The sequence below is a fragment of the Thermobia domestica genome, chromosome 1 (assembly GCF_964235325.1).
Source record: "Thermobia domestica chromosome 1, izTheDome1.hap1.1, whole genome shotgun sequence".
Lineage (NCBI taxonomy): Eukaryota > Metazoa > Arthropoda > Insecta > Zygentoma > Lepismatidae > Thermobia > Thermobia domestica.
The window spans coordinates 383,047,568-383,068,213 of NC_137454.1; the positions used below are offsets into that span (position 1 = coordinate 383,047,568).

Genomic DNA, 20,646 nt, shown 5'->3' on the forward strand with positions numbered 1-20,646 from the left:
CTGAGTGGTATATATATTAAATATATTGACAAGTATTTTGTATTCAAAAAGAAAATACAGCAAATTTCTAAAAGTAGTGATGTTTTTATATTTATCTTTTGCTACTTTTTATAGTGACACATTTTTAAAGGTCATGGTGGAGAATGGACTTAGTAGGTAATTAGAAAATAAGACCAATATATGTTGTGTACTTATATTTTGCAATTTTCCAAGCATCGCTGTTAGATTTCATTTTAAACAAAAGAGACATAATGTATCTTCTGTTCGAGTCTCACAAATTTTCGGTATTAAAGAGATTAACATTTAACAATACAAGATAATTTGTAATATTCTACATGAAAACCGATATCTTCACCATTTATGACATAAAGGAAAATATATTGTATAATTCATATTTCTTCACGTTGACTAACTTCCGTAACTACTCATATTTGTTAAGAGACTTAAAATAACTTACCATTTCCGTTTTTACAAATATAACTATTGCCTTCGCATGTACCAAACAAGTTCAAAACATGAACCAGATGCCACTGCAAGAGAAATTGTTTCAGTCCAAAAGTGGCGATACTTCTACATGGCGCTGTAAAGCTTTTAAAGGTGTCCATGTTGACTGGCCTGTAAACTAGTTGACAACTGATTGAAATGTGTACTCTTGAAATGAGATCGTGTAACTCTTACCGCCTAGGGGTTGGAGCTGATAACAACTATGACGACTGAGGGGGGAGAGTCGCGTAGCCTCTCGCGTGCGAAAACCAAGTATGACTAATTGGTCAGGTGGAACGATCTCAAGGAAAGAAACAAATCTTCTGATGGAAATCACGATAACAGATGTGTACCCTTGAATTGAGTTTTATCCGTACCAATGTATAAACAAATGCTCCATTTCATTCGTATATGAAATTACTTCTCATGCTTTTCTGGGCAATCAACTTGTCAATCACTCTTCTGAAGTTTAGTTTTTTTATTTTTTTATTTTTTTTCCTCTGTTGATACTACAGCTAATGCACTGAGACTATTTTGAGCTACGGTACTCCTTTAAATGCTTTCATATTCTTTAATATGGTAACACAACTTTCAGTTTCTCAAGTCAACTTCGGATTATTTGCTATGATTTTCATGAATTTTGTTGTATGCCATCCCCTTTTTACAGACTCACCATCAATTTCAGAACATACTAAATGTAGACCCTAATATCGATTAGTATCAAGACTGCAAATGTCTCGTATCTCGTATATTTAAAGAGCTCCTTCGTGGCTAAGCGGTTAGCGTAAGTGCCTTTGGCATAGGAGACACGGATTCGATTCCCGGAGGGAGCTTATGTGGTTCGGATTCCTCGTTAATCAGGTCCCGTCTCATATAGCCTCGATGCTGAAAGGGACGTTAAACTCAAAATCAACTCAACTCGTATATTTGAATTGCCATGTATGTTCTTTAGTGAACTATTAACAGTATACACGAGAAATGCAATGTATCAAATTATTATGATAGTTGTAGAGGCACCTTTAATTAGGAACGCTTTGTCCATGTACTTTTGCATTGTTATCTCAAGATACTTCATTACTGTTCCACTTGCCCCAAAGAAAAAACCTTTCTGGTTACAGCTGAACGTACGTTACTGCAAATCTCAATACTCGCCTTCTTCTATTTTGCACGTATTAAAGATGAATGTTTAAAATATCAATTCCAAAATTTCCTTCAGTTTCCCACAATACAGGAAGTAAGATTTTATCAGTGTAGCAATATTACCAAGTACACCATGTTTTGGTAAACTATTCGCTTTTCTTACAAACATTTAGTTTATTTAGGTACAAAAATCCGTAGCCTATAGAAAAATCAGAGATTATACATATTTTAAAAAGTCTTGAAAATAAATTAAAATTTAATTTTATTCTGCATTAACTTAGAAATCTATGGGGAAGGGTTTTAAACCTCGCATACTTGTTGGTACGGCCGCAGAAACCCGTAATTTTGTTTGTTCCATTAGTGCATTTTCATTACGAGAAATTAAGATAAAAAGAAATGTTGATAGCTGATTGAAAGAATGAGTTATATAATACTACTATATTCTTCTATATATTTTAAGTTGCAGTTCATTGTTTGACTCTGTTTAAAGCGCCACGTTACTGGAAATAAGTCAACAACAGTGCTGTCAACGCTGCTTGTGCAAATCTTGATTTGAACGTCAGGAGACCGCAGTTCCTTCCCTCAGCTGCCCGCGTTTCCCTTCCTTACTATACACAGAGCAGCCTATCACGCTCGCTGCTCTGTTGTGAACGTGGTGTGATGATGGAATGCATATATGCAAATGGGTAAAGCAAGCGAAGAATAGAAACGAAACGACAACATAATAATATTCTAAATATTATTAATTATCTTAAGGAGCAACAAACAGCCCATGATACTTGGTGGTTCACGTGCTCTTCCGAACTGCACAAGGCGACGCCACTGTACAGTAGAACGATATGTCTTCCACAAGTCATTCTGGGAAATGGAGAACTATGGAATGGACATCACAGTTTTGCAGTTGAAGGCCAGGAAAATTAGCAATCTAATACACCAAAGCAACAGCCACTCTGAATTCTCACATGTTCAGGAAATGTTAAAGAAGCACGGTGGAAAGTCATAAGGAATTGTCCTGGAAATATTGGTAATCAGGGAGAAAGTCAGGAATACGTGGCGGGAATATCTCTCCATTTGTTAACGTGGCTCTAATCACTGGAAAATAGAATGGTGTTTTTACTGTTGGAAGATCAATAGCGAGGGATGAGAGGGTTGAAATGAAGTGCCATCTTTACTTTAACATCACTTTAGTTATTCCCTTAGGCTAAAGGACACGGATAAACATTAAAAGTGAAAAATTCATAAAGGAATCGCGGAAATCATAATGTTTGAAGTAAAGGGAAAACCCCGGGCAATACCAACTGACGTGATATTGTGCACCGTAAACTCACTTGCATTGGGATCAAATGAGAGATCTACAGCACAGAGATGAGCATGCTACCACTGAGCCATCATGTCTCCCGCATCACTGTACAAAAATAAAATATTATTTAAACACTTTTGTAAAAGATTTTGTGAAGAAAATGGGTCAAATAGTGTCCTAAAAGTGTTCTACGCGTATTAAAAAGCGTTAATTCTCAAAACAGGGTTCCAATAGGACCTAGGCCTAATTTTGAATTTGAAAACAAAGTTATGGCATACGAGGCATGATCAGAAAGTAAGGTTACAAAGCCTACAGTGAAACGTGTATATATTATTTCATACAACTAATACCGCCAACAAATAGTACATACGAGGAGTGATCAGAAAGTAAGGTTACAAAGCCTACAGTGAAACGTGTATATATTATTTCATACAACTAATACCGCCAACAAATAGTACATACGAGGAGTGATCAGAAAGTAAGGTTACAAAGCCTACAGTGAAACGTGTATATATTATTTCATACATCTAATACAGCCAACAGATAGTACATACGAGGAGTGATCAGAAAGTAAGGTTACAAAGCCTGCAGTGAAACGTGTATATATTATTTCATACAACTAATACCGCCAACAGATAGTACATACGAGGAGTGATCAGAAAGTAAGGTTACAAAGCCTGCAGTGAAACGTGTATATATTATTTCATACAACTAATACAGCCAACAGATAGTACACACGAGGAGTGATCAGAAAGTAAGGTTACAAAGCCTACAGTGAAACGTGTATATATTATTTCGTACAACTAATACCGCCAACAAATAGTACATACGAGGAGTGATCAGAAAGTAATATTACAAAACCTGCAATGAAACGTGTATATATTATTTCATACATCTAATACAGCCAACAGATAGTACATACGAGGAGTGATCAGAAAGTAAGGTTACAAAGCCTACAGTGAAACGTGTATATATTATTTCATACAACTAATACCGCCAACAAATAGTACATACGAGGAGTGATCAGAAAGTAATGTTACAAAACCTGCAATGAAACGTGTATATATAATTTCATACAACCAATACAGCCAACAGATAGTACATACATTAGGTTATTTTTCAACATAGTCACCATATCGATTAAGGCACTTATGGCATCGTGGGATAAGTTCTTTCCTGGTAAAAGTTCTGTCCTTGCGTGCTCAGCCACGTTGTTACGAAGTGTTTCACCTTCTCGTCTGAAGCAAAGTGATGACCTCCTAGGTGCTCCTTCAAGTGCGAGAATAAGTGAAAGTCGCTTGGAGCGAGGTCTGGGCTGTAGGGAGAATGGTCGATAATGTCCCGGAGAAACTGCTTCAACAGTGTGGTGGTCTTCTGTGCGGTATGCAACACAATTCTACCACACGTTGACGAGATATTACAGTCTTTCTGTAAACCTCTACCAGCTGTCGCTGAATTCAGACAGCTCTATAGCAGACGAAACTCCAGAAATATCGGTTTGTAACCGTAGTTTCTGATTCTTCCTCGTATTTTGGAGATTATGTTAGAAAACACAGTATCATAACTATATTTTGATCTGTACAGTCTGTTTAGAAATTCAGTGACCAACTCCGGGAAATGATTCCTATATCAAACGAAAGAAGAAAGTTTTATTAAAAATAGGTCGAGAACGCCTCCTTTCAGAGTTATAAACCACAAAAAAAAAAAAAGAAAAGAAAAAAGAAAAGAAAAAAACTAAAGAAAAGAAAAAGTGGAATATAACAATTTGAAAGTCCTGGCTTGAAAACTATGGGATCTACCGCAAGCTGTTCAAGAAATTACAAAAGAAACTACTATGCACTCTACCTAAATATTCACTGTTTTACAATCATCCGGTACCGGTAAAACGAATTTTATGAAGGTACTGGCGGTATGGGAATACACATTTAGGTACTAATTGAGCATTCGTTTCGTCGGTATAATTATCGAAACTTTTACTCTTGTAGGATATATTTAAAACTTGTTATTCTTGTCGAGCACATTGAAAACGAAGCTGTTACATTTTTGCAGACGTAGTTGGACATGTTAGCTGAGATATAGTTGGAAAATACGGTTATGAAAAGTTGATTTTACATCTAACGGTAAGATCATATACAGAGTTTAGAGATGGTAATGTAAAGGGTGTCTCATAAAGAACGTAACTTTGGAAATGCCCGCCATTTTCTTTTCTAGTAAGTTGGTAGCACTGAACGTTACACGATTTTCATCTGTTGCCTTTGTGGTTAGTAATCACGAAGCACCGAATAGTGCACGATCGTCAACTGTTTTCTGCACGGGTAAGAATGGAGTGCTTTACCACAATACAGTGGGTTGTCGTGGTGAAAATATTACAAATATGGTGAATGCGGAGACTGTTCGCAAGCTCCGTGGAATGTTTGGTGAACGAAACCGAACAAGTCGACTGTGATAAGATTGATTGCTAATTTTGACTTCGGTTTGTGGACATTAAACCCTCTGGGCTTCCTCGTGTTAGTCATTCTGCGGAAAACATCTTCGAAGATGGCGCTGGAAACGCATTAACAGTGAATGGTGAACGGTACCGCTATATGCTAAGAGAGATTTTGTGGTCTGAACTGGATCGTAATGCTCAGGAAGTATGGTTTCAACAAGACGGCGCAACCTGTTACACATTGATTGCAGCAATAGATTTTTTTTCTTTTTTTACGATAGAAGTTCCCTGGCCGTGTGATTTCTCGCAACGGCGACGTGGATTTGCCACCCAGATTTAGTGATTTGACACCATGTGATTTCTTTCTGTGTAGGTATTTAAAATCGCATGTGTACGCTAACAAACCACCACCATCACTTCCAGGGATCAAGGGTCGAATTCAGAACTAGAGGTATACGTATGCCAAAAAGTTATGGAAAATTTCATCGAAAGAACGAGAGTGTCGTGGAGGGCATTTAAGTAATATATTTCATAGATAACTAATCACACCTAGCATATACTGCAAAAATATATAAATATGTAACTTACTTATTTTCATCAATAAATTTCTATGTTATTACCCAAATAACACACAACGTTTCTAGGGCGTCCCATTTTGGTCCCAATTATACCACATAGTTCCCGGGATTATCGGGACAATGAGTAGACATCCCATAGATGTCCTGCATGGGAGGTCCTAAAGGATTTCCGTGTAGGATGTGCACGGGACGTGCCGGAAAGGACAGGAGATTCCAGGCAAATTCACGCCAGACATATGTGGGACCACATTATTACACGATTTACCAGTGGACATCACTTGAGGTTCCGTTGAATATTCCCTTTTCCGGAATATTAGCGGACATCTGGATATACCGCGGAGGACCTATGGAGCAAATTCGGATGATCCCAGGTTATTCCGTTGTCAATTGCGGGATCAGTCTTGGACGTCCAGTGGACGTCCATGTGCTATGTGGGTACGCTCTCAATTGACCTTTAGCTCAATAATTAAAAGCGGGAGCCACGTTCGAGCATGAAAGGACTATGTACTTGCAGTTATCTGTGACTTCGCTATCTTTTGGAAGCCACCCCCATCAGGATCCTGCCACCTACAGTCGGACAATTTGTCCATGCCGACCAGATGCCGCAGTCGGATTTCCGGCGCCGGATACCGGCGTCTTTGCACGCGATTTTTGACCGCGACAAATAGTTATCTTGCCGAGCAGTCTACAAACAACTGGAAATGAGCATTAAATGCGTCGGCGCCGCCGTCGAAAAGAGGCTGGGATAAGGAGTCGGCAGAGGGTCGGAAAGAGGCCTTTCCGACTGTTTTACCGAGTCTGAGGATCAGCAAAAGTCGGCAAAGTGTCGAAAAAGGGCATTTTTTATTTTACGATTTTCGACCCCTTGTCGCCTCAGGAAAAGATCGGCAACTTTGAACAAGTAGATCGCCGTGCCATCAAGGACGCTTGCCGGCTGAATCCGGCGGCCCACAACCGTCGACGGCGGCAATCCCTCTTTCCGACCGCGACTTTCTGATGGGGACAGTGGCTCATGGCTTTATGGAATCCTGGTTTGATCCGAGGTCTTCCCATTTTTTTCATTGTATTAATTTACTAGCGTCAATTGCCAGTCTCGCTGGATTAAAATAAGAAAAATCACCGGGTAATTTATGGATTTAAACGGCATCAGAAGTGTCACTGTTCATCTCAGCGACCCCGAAAACTATTGATTCGACAGTAATATCGATCATTTTCGATCATTTTTATATATCTCCCTTTCCTCCCACTCCCTTACGTTGTACTGTCAAAGTGAAATGACGAAATCCACCCAGTCCGAAATCTCATCTACTGTATGTTAAAAATTTGATCGAGATCGGTCGGATGGTTCAAAAGTTATTAAGTCGCAAAGATAGTGACTTCCATTTTCATTTATATAGATTTTTTTTTTTTTTTTGCATGTGTAGGCCTAATTACATTATATAAATAATTATTTCTAAAAAGAATGGTGCTCCCTCCAGAAAAAGGTAACTTTTATGCGCTACTGACCAGGTGTCCAGAAATGACAAAACATTGAATAAGTCTCATCCATGGTTGTTCAAAAACTATCGGTAATGTGCAGTGGCATATTTAGGGGGGTGGCTCCCGGGCTTAAGCCCCCCCCCCGAAATCTTACTTAGTATAGTAAAGTAAATGAAATATCTTGCAGAATTTTCACATTTCCATGCAAAGCCCCCCCCCCCACGAAAGTTAGCAAAGCCCCTCCCGAAACAAAATCGCAAATACGCCACTGATAATGTGTAAACTTTCATAATTATATTTTAATGTCATTTATGAACGTATACTCACTGGGTACATCAAAAATTCAGGTACATTTTGAATACTCTTACCGCAATTCCTTTCGCATGTTAAACACTGTTCAAAAAGTAGTATCTAAAAATGTCCAAAACAAATTAAAGCATTGTTTTAGACCTACTTTTTACAGTGACGATAACAACATAAGAGATAAAACACACAGTTAGAAAGCAAAAAGCGCATAACCCGTTGCTTACCAGTGACATCCATGTGGATGTCATAAAATACCCCGTTGCAAAATACCAGTGACATCCATGTGGATGTCATAAAATACTCCTTTGCAAAATACCAGTGATATCCATGTAGATGTCAAAATACTCCTTTGCAAAATACCAGTGATATCCATGTGGATGTCACAAAATACTCCGTTGCAAAATACCAGTTACATTAATGGGGATGTCATGAAAATGTATTCCTTATTAAGGGTCGTATTAATCGTGGAGATGATGAAATTTGTTAGTGGATGCAAAGCAAGACTTAGTTCTATTATATCTCCTTAGGTGACAGCACCTTACTGACAAAAAAAATATAAAAAATGTATCAGTAGACAGCAGGCCAAAGGAAGAATTCAACTACAACATACATGTGTTTGTTATGAGGATAAACAATGAGTAACTTCGAGATCTATTTCGAGACAAGAAAAAGAAAAACTTTGTTTTTTTTAATCTTCGATCAGTGTTGCCAACCTGAAGCAGCATAAAATCTCTTCAGAACATCAGAATTCCCTCTTTTCAGTTCAAATGTTCCACAATACAAATGTTCCTCACGCACACACAAAAACTATGCCCTACATAAGGGTCTATAAGTCCGCGTCACCCGAATTGGCGTCTGGCATCAGCCAATAAGCTCGCAGTGCGCTATCACTAAATCTTCACGGAGAAATGTAATCATTCATAATTGTTCACAAATACGAACAAAATCAAATATGAATGATTAGATTTCTTCGTGAAGGTTTAGTAATAGCGCACTGCGAGCTTATTGGCTGATGCCACACGCCAATTTGGGTGACGTGGCCTATAGACGGTCTTTTAACAGTAAATGAAAACTGGTATTACAACATGCACATAGGGAAAATGACACCTGAAACGTAACAGGATAATACTACGTAGTATATAAAGTGTTCAGCCTTTCCGCACGAGATAGTGTTAATTCCACACAGTTCAAGGTATGTAAGTTGCAGCAAGTCAAGTCTAACGTCATTTGATAAGTCACAGTTGAAGCTAGGAGATGTTCAAAAAGTGTTGAAATTCTTATAATCAGACATAAGGTATCGCGAAAGAAAGGTTAGTGAGCTTTCTGCACAACTGCGCTACAATTTCATTTCCATAAAGGCGCCAACGCTGCTCAGGCCAGTGAAGAAATTTGTGCTGTTTGCGGGCAAGATACGTCTTCGAAAGCAACAGCCAAAAGATGATTCTGTCACTTCTATTCAGGAAATTTTGATGTCGAAAACGCTTCTCGCAGTGGGCGACCAATCATAACAAAAGATTCCTGCAAAAGTAAAGGAAGATTGGCATGTAAGCAGTCATTAGCAAACAGTGTTACACCATTTGTAGAAATCTGCAAAAGTAAAGGAAGATTGGCATGTAAGCAGTCATTAGCAAACAGTGTTACACCATTTGTAGAAATCTGCAAAAGTAAAGGAAGATTGGCATGTAAGCAGTCATTAGCAAACAGTGTTACACCATTTGTAGAAATCTGCAAAAGTAAAGGAAGATTGGCATGTAAGCAGTCATTAGCAAACAATGTTACCACAGGCGTGCGCAACGTGGGTGCCATGGGTGCCTTGGCACCCCCACTAGACAAACTTTATTTTATGTAGAATTATTATAAACTAAGAAGAGATTACGTGTAAATTATGTCCGGTCTTCATGTGTGCCGTGTGTCGCCGACGCAGCGTCGGGTGCAATGACGCTATCTTTTCTTAGGGGAAAGTGGGGGAGGACGACATTCCATATGGTGGTACTTTAGATCTGGCACCCACATTTCCAACGTCCTGCGCACGCTAGTGAGTGTTACACCATTTGGAGAAATCTGGCCACAAAAAGAAGCTCGACATTTGCGTGCCACATGATTTGACTCAAAAAATGTTTACTTGATCGATTTTCTATCCGCTGATCTGTACTGAAACTTAACGAAATCAAGTTCTTTCTGAAGCGATTGTCCACGAGTCATGAAAAGTGGATAACCTATGAGCAATAATGTGGGAGAAAGATCGAGGTCAAGCCCACGCTGACCACCAGGAATGTTATATCCTTTGCGTTCGATGGGATTTTCAGGGTACCGTGCATCACAAGCTGCTGCCGCCGAGAACCATAAACTTGGACCCGTGCTGTCGACGATTACCGCAAGTGCACCAAAAATTAAGGAGAAATGGCCTGAACTGGTCAACAAAAAGGGTATCGCATATCTCGCCGACAACACCAGACCGCAAAGATCTTTAACGATCTATCAGAAGTTTAGAGAACTTGACTGGGATGGTTTAATGAATCCACAGTATAGACCGGATCTGGCTTCGTTAGACAATTGTTTGTTTCGGTCTCTGCAGAACTCTCTGAAGAAGTTAGTTTCAAAAGAATCCTGTGAAAACTACGTGCCACAATTTTTTGATCAGAAATCACAGAACTCTTATAACAACGCGATTGTGGTGTTCCAACTAATCTCTCTTCCTATCTTCAAGTACATCTAAAATTGTCCTCTTCTCACCTACTAGTTCTAAAACCTCATTTGTTTTCCATTCGACCCAGCTAATTATCTCCATTCTTCACCACACTCACATTTCAAAGGCTTCTAGTCATTTTCTATTGTTTTTTACTTAATCCCTATGTTTTTATATAATGTAGTACAATACTCTGCACGAAACATTTTATGATTCTTTTCGTCAAGGACTGACAAAATACAATTTTCTTCCTCCTAAATGCTTCTTTTGCCGTTCCTATCCTGGATTATATTTGACGTTCGCACTTCATATAATCACCAATAATACACCCAGGTATCGAAAACTAGTCATCTCTTCTACTTTATCCACTCCTGTTTCTATAGCCTATTTGACACTGACCGCTTCGTTCCAATCACCATGGCTTTTGTCTTTCTAACATTTATTTTCATCCCATATTCTTCGCAGCCCTTCTTCAAGTTTTCTAACATCTTACAAATTTTGTTTTCCGATTCCCGTAACAAGTACCACATCATCTGCAAGCCGTATGCATCGAATCACTCTACCTCTACCGAAATACCGTCTTCCCATTATGTAGGCTCGTTTGCATTTGTAAACTGATATTAAATACCGTTTTCAAGAGACATCCATGTTGAACTTTCGTTTCTATTCCACTTTCCTCTGTCATTCCCTCCTTTATTGTAACACTTATCTTTTATTTCACATATATGTTTCTGATGAGTCTTTGATCTTTCCATTCCGACCCAACTTTCTTTAAAATTCTTATCAACAATTTCTAGTTCATCCGGTCAAAAGCCTTTTCTAAATCAACAAGTACAACATTCAACTATTCCACTTTTTTCTATAAATCTTTCATCGATTAGCCTTAATAAGCTAATTGTATCTCTTGTGCCCTTACCTCTCCTAAATTACAACTTGTTCACTTGTTCTTCCATACAATCTGTTCTGTTAAGTATTCGAGGTATAAGTTTTGCTGTATGTGATATGAGACTAATAGTTCTGGAGCCCTGACATCTCTCTGGAATCGATTTTTTTATCAACGGTACCATGATTATCGTCTTCAGGATATCTTTTGGCTACTTTCCTGTTTCATATGTTTCATATGTTTCATATGTTTCATTGCAGAGTCGGAATAATTCTTTGTTGCCCTTCTCTTTCATATTCTAAATGAATTTGATTGGATTTATCTATCTTGGTTGCGTTTCCATTCCTAATCTCAGATATAGCTTTCTCAAACTCATTCCGAAGAATATTAAACCATTTTATCATCCTCGCGTATTTCATATTCCTACTTCAATATCGAGGCCACGCAGACTATCCATACTGTCACATAGATTTTCAACATACTCCTTCTATCTTCCTAAGACATCACTCCTTTCGTTGACTATCTTTCCATTCTTAATTTCTACTGACATCGTACGACTCCATGTTTCATACGAAGTTGTGTCGTTTTCACTTCCTTGTGCATTTCCTGTGCATTTGCCAGCTCTATCTAATTCTTCTATATCCGCACATTTTTTTTTTAAACTCTTTTCTTATGTTTCCCTTCGTAGCTAGTTGTTTAACTTCGTGTGCACCTCAGTGTTCGTAGTTTGAGGGAATTTCCATAATCTAGGAAAATTTCATACGTAAATATAGCAAATTATGCCAAATATTGTATATTCTTAAATACAATAAGGGGGCTCACATGAGCTTTGGGGGGGAGCCCTAGGTCCCTCTAGGATCGGCGCCTTGCTCAACTGTGTTGTGCTCGTGGTAAACTACTACTTCTTCTGTAACCTCCTGTATGCGAATTTTAATAGTCTTTCAACGTCTGTTAACACCTACACCTAGGGATGCACGCGAGACGAGACGAGACGAGAAATGGAAAGTCTCGTCTCGTCTCGCAGCCTCTAATATTGGTCTCGTCTCGTGTCTCGTCTCGTCTCGCAAATGTGAAGTCTCGTCTCGCGTCTCGCATAAAATTTCGAGTCTCATCTCGCGTCTAGCGCGGGCCTTTCTCGCATGATCTCGCAGTCTCGCATATATTCTAGTCAAAATTTTGCAATGTGTTATTCTATGGCTGTTAATGAATGATGATGTGATATTCTGTCCGAAGGCAGATATTTGACCTAAAAGTCCCTTGGCAAGGTGAATCCATGGTGGTTTCCCATTGCTTTCCATGGGATGAATGTTCATCACATCCTAAGGAGACGAAACCTAGAGTTCAACATAGTATCCGAACATGTGTCCCCTCCGCTCCAAATTAAAAGAAAAGTTGTGCTGGAATTTGATTGCTGGACCATTAATTTTTGTCAAATTAATAGCATAATTTACAGCAAAACCAGCATAAATTGTTACTGGATCCAACATTGTTTTCTAACTTAGAGGTCTCCAGCAATATTTTCCAGTATGCCATGCGGGCACATTTTTCTCTCGAAAAAAAAGTCGCCAATGTAATTAGGATATAAAGAATATAACGTTTCCGTATATGTTTTTCTGAACTCATTGAACCAAACCCGGATCCTTTTACTATATCTATATGTAAATTGCTTCGTCTTTATTTAACCGGATTTCATCCTTGTCTTTGCCTCCTTCTAGTCCGAGGAATACTCTAACGTCATAATATCCAAAATTGACACGGATTGTTCCCTTAGAATACGTTTGAACTTTCTTTTCAGAAAGTTTAAACTCTCTAGCATTAAATTTGTGGAAGCAGCAGAGAAAATATAAAAACACGTTACTTGTGTAGGAGAACAGTGCTGCCGTCTATTGTCGCCTATCTCCCTTTACACCAACCACCAAGGAATAACATTACTTGTGTCAACGGACTTGCGGATAACGCAATATGTTAACAATTGCGAGAATCTAAATATCCAGCAAACTATACTTGATACAAAAAAAGCTTTCTGGATCAATTTCCAGATCATGCAGTTGAACTAACGGCATTGTTGCCAGAATTCGCATTTTATCAACTTTCGCTTTCAACTTATATAGTGTTGCCAGATCTAGAAAATAAAATTACTGACAGATATAGGGTCATTCTTACCATCTCCCACCAAACCTATAGGGCCATCCTACCAAACCAGTGTTTGAATTTAAACTTCCGAACTAGAGGGTGATGTTTTTGATAAATATATGGAAAAAAATACTTATTCCATGTAAAAATATCATGTTATTTCTGCGAGCCGGGCCGGGGATAAACTTTGACGAGAGGATATTTCCCCGCCATCCCCCAACATTAATCGCTAGTAGTAATGTGAAAAAGACAGAAACAACAGAAATATCACATTTCGAAGCAATAGATCTTATTCGCTTTTCAGGCCAAAACAGAAGTTCATGTATTCGTGCACGCCTGCGTGTATGTGTTTGTGTCGCAAAATAAAGTCCTAAATCGATGCTGTAATAAATTTCCAATTTACAAAGTTTTTCTTTTTTAATGATGTTTAGAAACTAAAGAAGGCTTTAATTCTGAAAATCAACCTTGAATAATAATAAATCTCATAAAATGTCTATTGCCCAAATCACTTTTTTGTTCCTGGAGGCATTAACGCTCAACTTAGAAAACTCAATAAATGTAAAATCACTAAATATACAATTAAATGTAATTCATAAATGTTGCGAGACTGCGAGAAGTCTCGCGAGACTTCTCGTGCGAGACTTAACCGACTCTCGTCTAGCGTCTCGTCTCGCATGGTTTAGTCTCGTCTCGCGTCTCGCACAAAATTTTCAATCTCGTCTCGTGTCTCGTCTCGCAAATGCGAGACGAGACGAGACTTCTCGCGTCTCGCGTGCATCCCTACCTACACTTATCCTTTCCCCATTTGATTACTTTCCTTCAAAGTTTTGTACTAAAATTTTTTATTTCCTCTATTTTGAACTTTTCATTATTCAACTTCTTGTTACTTATCCTTGTAAATGGCAAACATTACTCTGTATGATGGTAAATAAACATGTTGATCAGGATCTTTAGTTCTCTTTTTGTTGATGTTTAAAAAAGAGAATATCAATATACCGGATCCCGTATCTTATAATATATGCGAAATCGATCTAATACAAACATAATCAAATTAATATAAATTATTTCTTGATTAGAAACATTAAAAGAACATTTTCTTAAAATGTTTTTCAAGATAAAATATAAATAACTTTTGCATACACTGCAAAAAAATATAAATAAGGGTGTCTGGACATTACATAGTTTAGGAACAAATTCCGGTCATTGTTTATCACGTCCAATAGTATCCTAAAGTATTTTATCAGTGGATAAGAAGTGTCTAAAATATTCTAACAGTGACTAGCAGGAATTGCTCTATTATTAAGTGTTCTGCCTTTTATCAGGTCGTAGTACTGTTTTTTTTTTTTAAATTTGGGCCCGGAAACATTCCTTCCATTTTTTTCGGTCTTCAGCTTCCTCTTTCAACTCCCATTTTTTTTTTCAAATCATCGATCACTGGTAATCTTCTTCTTCCTATTCCTAGCTTTCCTCTCATTTTTGTTTTATAGCGGTATGAAGAGGACAATTTTCTCAGAAGTTATGTCAAATCCAATTGGCTTTCCTACGAAGGTTCTGGTTAAAAGCGTTCTCTTCTCTCCTATCCGTTTTAAAACATCTTTTGTTGCTTTCTCTGTCTATTTTATCTTCTCCATTTTCCTCTAATATAACATTTCGAAGCTCTCTAAATATTTCTTCTCTAACTTCCGTAGTGTCCAAGTCTCTGAACCATAAAGTCCAATACTCAATATGTAGTACTTGACTAATTTCTTCCTTAGTCCAATATGAAGAGAATAAATATAATGATGATAGAAATTGCCGTAGTAGTGTTTAAAATCTACTCGAATTTCTTGTGAGTAAAATATCCTAATACTTGTTCAATGAATACGCAGTGAGTAAAATATCCTAAAACTGTTTAAGAGTGATTTCTGCTCATTTCGAATGGGACATATCTGAAGTTCAGGTACACTTTAAACACTTTTTAGGGCAGTTCCTATTAACCAATGTCAGAATGCATTTTACCCATTATTTGTTCAGTAATGGAATACTATAGGGCACTTTGCGACATGATAAACTATGGTTTAAAAAATTTGTTTGTAAGGAAGTTCAAATCATATTAAAACACTAATTTACAGGGTGTTTCAAAAGGAATGACCTGATTTTAAAAGCCTATATGTGTTGATAAAAACGTACTACAAAAATGGGATAAATTGCAAAATACTCACAAAACTCTTCAAGTTTTAGCTATGTTATTACAAATGCTCTATGTATCCACTAGCAGCAGCACTCCGCTCAAATATTTGCCGAATTGTTTCCAGCATTTCATCGGTAGTGCGAGGCCGATCTGGACTCTTACCTTTGCACAAGCGTCCTATCTCTTCAAATTGGCGATACCAGCGACAAATGTTTTTAGGTGCAGGCGGATTAATAGCCAAAACGCCGACGAAAAGCACGGGACAGAAATCACTAACTCGGTCTTGGTCTGGCTCGGTTTTGCAGCATACAAAACGCCTTCTGTTGAGCTGACATCTAATGGCGATTTTCTGAAATTCTAGGTCACGCCCATTCAAACAACACTCATTTCCTTGCCGGTACGTCCCATGTTGCGCAGTTTTTACCATCCAAAATCAGGTCATTGTTTTTTGAAACACGATATTTTTAGTATTGAATTGCCAGTGAAAATGCACTAAATATAATTATGAGCAAAAATATTTCTGAACCGCTGACGACATCAAAATGTACAATCGTACATTCATCTTGTTTTATTCGTAGACTCCAAGGTTACTCCTAAAGATCATTCAATTGCATCCTTAGAATAGTTTTAATTTTTTTCCTTTTTTTGTGCTCTAGACATTTATTATTTTAGCGTATTTAGTCAACTTTTGTTCATTCTGAATATTATAGTACCCTTTTTTTATTTGCAGAATCTTATTCAAGAAGATTAAGGCAGCTCCAAAATGCCTGCAACAGAAGCAGCATCGAACGTTAGCACAGGACATTCTTGGTTAAATAGTGACTTCTTCCAGACAGCCTTAAGAAAGAGTGAGGGGGATCCTGAACTGAAGGTGAACCAATGCCAAGTTTACGCTGGAACCATTGCAGGAGATAATTATCTCACAGTTGTCTATCGCTCAACAGTGGACACTCAAACGAAAGATGGTAGTAAACAATACAAATTAGTCATCAAGTGCGTTCCTGATAACGAAATTAGAAAGATGTTTGTGAAAGAAACGGGAGTATTTGAGAAGGAGGTGACTATGTATGAAAAGGTGATCCCTACGTATGAAGACTACCAACGAAAGAAAGGTATTACAATACCTCTTTCGGCCATTCTTCCACGCTGCATTTTCACTATAGTTGATGAAGAAAAGGACGCTATTGTGCTGGAGGACTTGAGTCCTTTAGGTTTCAAGATGGGAGAAAGAACAAAGGGACTGGACTTACATCATTGTAAGTTAGTATTGTCCGCGTTAGGAAAGTTTCATGCGGTTTCATTCGCTATGAAAAATGAGGAGTTGGACATGTTCACAGAAAAGTGTAATGTCTTTCGAGAGACTACGTTTTGTGAAGAAAGTAGAGAGAAATTTGGTCAATTCATGAGTCGAACAATGGGATTTATTGTTAGTACAGTAAAAAAGTTTGATGGTTACCAAAGATTCGTTCCGAAATTAGAAGAACTTGTAACTACAGGCTTTGATGAATTAATGGAACTTGTCAGGCCACAAGAACCTCTTGCTGTACTCTGTCACGGTGATTGTTGGCTGAATAACATTTTATTCTCTTATAATAACGATTCTAAAATTCCGTCACAGATAAAACTGTTGGATTTTCAATTAGTTCGCTACGCATCGCCTGTTCTTGATCTTCTGTATTTCTTGTACACAAGCACTACAAAACAACTGAGAGATCAACATCTCGGAGAATTGTTGCATATCTACCATAATGTTTTCAGTGAAACGGTTAGGTTGTTAGGTTCGAATTCTGATGCAATGTCTTTTGAGGTTCTGGTAAAAGAATTGGAGAGCAAACAAATGTTTGGCTTTTTAATGGCTTGTAATCTTTTACCAATTGTTATGGCAGAAAATGAAGAAATTCATGATTTAGACTCATTAACAGAAGAAGACATTAAGAATCCAGACCTTGTTAAGTTGAGCGCTCCATTTGCTAACCCTAATCTTCATCGACGATTGAAGGAAATGTTAGACGAAATAGGGGACAAAGTATTACTCGCAAAATGTTAACTGCAATTCTGTTAGTTTTCACTTCCATGAACTGTACGTAATTGCTATTCGTGAAGTTCTTAAATGATTGTGGTCTTAAAGCGGAATACACGCAATGTTATATGATAATTAAATGCTCGTAATTAACTGAATTATTTGTCAACAATTTGTCACACACTTTTTCTTGTACTATATAACATCTTATTGAGAGATGACTGTTTTGCGGAATTGAGCCTTCACAGTAAAGTAAATGATTTTTACATTTAAAAAACTAAATCTTTAAGTTTCACGTCCCACAGATATACCGGCAAGGCTAAAGGGGACGGTGATGAAGAGAAATGAATGAAATGGTGGAATGAAGAAAGTGGGAAGAAAAGGAGAACCCCGAGAAAACTGACGCACACAGTGTTTGTCTACCACAAAATTCACTTGGCGCGAGCTGGGATACAACCAAAAACCCCATGCACCAGAGATCAGCGCTACACCACTGAGCCATCACGGCCCCGTTTTTTACATTTAAGTATCGTATACGAAGTTGTCTTATAGTAGCCTTCAAAGAAATTTCAGAATCCTGCGATACTTCCGCAACAAATTTTATAGAGGTAGTTGGTGAGTACTTCAAGTTATATGCTCGTAATCAAGCTCTCTGTATAAAAATTGTTGCGATTCTGAAACATGTATTTTTGGATAGAGCACATATTAGTTCCTAAGTGAAGTCTTGACCCAACTACGGTAGGTCCCATAGTTATGGAGCTATGGACCTTTAAAGTTCAATTTTTTTTTTATGTTTTCGACAGCCTATAACTCCGAAAGGAAGCATTTGTGCACCCAGGTAGGTCTATACTTTTTGTCTTATCTTGGCGTCAGGAACCATCTCCCAAACGTTGTCCGTGTTGTTTGAAACACCCTATATATATAGGTCTAATTAATCATAATGTGCACTAAAATCTTCCTAATGTCTTCTTAACGAAACCTTTAATAAGGGTACGTTTCATTGTAAATTTTACATCAATAGTTGGCATGTTTTTGAGCCTGCTTTTGTTCGCAAATTATTCCTAGAGAAAGAATGTGTGTTTTGGTTGACTCTTTAGAAAATTCTATAAGGAGGAGGCATGTTATTTTATTCAGCTCTATACCATACATTGGTTAAAATAGTATGTTTGCTAGTTTTGAGTTCTTTTTATTTTATGTTATAATATTGTAAATTTTAACGGTATCTGTCAATTTCTCGAACTCTGATAACTTTTAATCATCCGGTTTTCTTATGTACTTTTTTTTTTTTTTTTTTTTTTTTACTTTTACTCAATCTCTTTGAAAAACCTTCTGTGTCGATTAATCATTAACGCAAATGATTAGACTACTTTAACCCTTCAAGCCGGAAATTAAATACCCAACAGCTGCTGCGAAATGCGGTACTTTTGAATTATCAAGACATCAATTGTCGCATAATGTCTCGAAATTGAACATATCTAAATACATCATTTGCACAATTTCAATGAATTTTTTCGGGACTCGTACACGAAACGAAGTATACGTGTACGTCGAACCGTCTCAAGAAGCACTATAAGGTCCGTATATGTGTACGTCGAACAGGCTTGAAGAGTTAAATGTTAATGTTCAAAAGGTATCTATATTGTATTGTTTTTAAATGTACGTGAATTAAAGAAAAACATTTATCCCCGCTGTTTCATTGTAAAAACTTATGAATGTTAATTAGTGTCGCCCACGCGACGAGAAATTTCTTTTTTTTTCTCTCTCTCGAAAATGAGACAAGATTCAAAACGAGAAAAATACCTTTCTAAATTCGAGACGAGACAACTCGTCTCGTTCTCGGTACGAGAAATTTCACGAGGCTCGTGGGTAACACTAGTTCCCCCATGTTTTAGATCTTAAAACCTGATTTCTGAAATGAAATCTTTCACTTTTATTTCGAACACTGACTTAGTGCTACCTAATTTAAAATGAACTGATAAACTAATTGTACGAGCACAATACATACCATTTGTCAACGTTTAAACATATGAAAGTCATTATACAATATGGTTCAAATGTTTTTATATCACACTCTTTGTGGACCTCTTGTGATGCAGAGTAATTCTGACAACTTCTATATGAAATTAAAAAAAAAAATCATTACACAAATTTTTTACATAAATTTACAAAACGAGACGAGACGACAAAAACCTTCTGAAAATCGAGACGAGACAGAATTATTCGAAAATCGTGACAAGACGAAGGTCGTACAAAATTTACAACACCAGACGAGAAACCTTATTTCTCGACTCGTCTCTTTTCGTGGCCAATACTAACGTTAATATTCTTTTTGATTACAGTTGTAATTTTTATTGGGAGTAGCACAAGTTAACGCAGGACTCATGTGATTTCGTCACTTTCGCTGTGAATTAAAAATCAAGGTTCGAAAAGTCGCATGTCTTTTGTTTCTGAAAGATACGTCTACTGCACACAAAAAACAATGTTCGTTGTATGTTTCACACGTATTTTTATGCACATTTGTTATATCACCTTCTTTATTTTTATCCATTTATTCTTTTAGGTTTGTTCTTCTGGAAATTTAAACAAAAATTGCACATTTTTTTCTTTCATTATAATAGTAGAATTATATGTACGTCAAGTTTAAGGCTTTACAAAGTTCCATTTGTAGTTTATTTCCTTGCAACCCACCAGAAATTAGTGATAGAATGGGGTGGGGGGGACTCCGAACACACGGGCGGATCAAGGATCGACTTCTGGGGGGGCGGTGGGTTGTCACACTGCTACTTTTAAGGGCTCCAAACTTTGTGATGGGTTTTATTTATAAATATAAAATAAGAAAGTTTTGTCTTCTGGGGGGGGGGCGATTGCCCTGATCGCCCCCCCCCTGGATCCACCCCTGTCCGAACAATTTCATGGTAATTTACCTTGTAAGCAAACGGTTTACAACGAATGGAAGAAACTTTACATTGGATCGAAAGCCCAATATGTTGTTCAACACTCGGTGCAAGCACTGTGCAAGCAATATCTGATACAGAATGGG

The 20,646-nt window shown here is 37.6% G+C and overlaps 2 protein-coding genes across 4 annotated transcripts in view; one reads left to right on the forward strand and one right to left on the reverse strand.

Annotated features, from left to right (window-relative positions):
- The window catches only part of LOC145664726 (uncharacterized), a 30,232-nt gene extending 10,950 nt beyond the window's left edge, over positions 1 to 19,282 (forward strand). The window contains exon 2 of the mRNA XM_081731611.1: positions 16,317 to 19,282. Coding sequence (XP_081587737.1) covers positions 16,350 to 17,633 — 1,284 coding nt within the window. The 5' untranslated portion in view covers positions 16,317 to 16,349 and the 3' untranslated portion in view covers positions 17,634 to 19,282. The remainder of the gene's footprint in view (positions 1 to 16,316) is intronic.
- The window catches only part of LOC145664748 (uncharacterized), a 578,976-nt gene that overhangs the window by 116,187 nt on the left and 442,143 nt on the right, over positions 1 to 20,646 (reverse strand). The window lies entirely within an intron of this gene.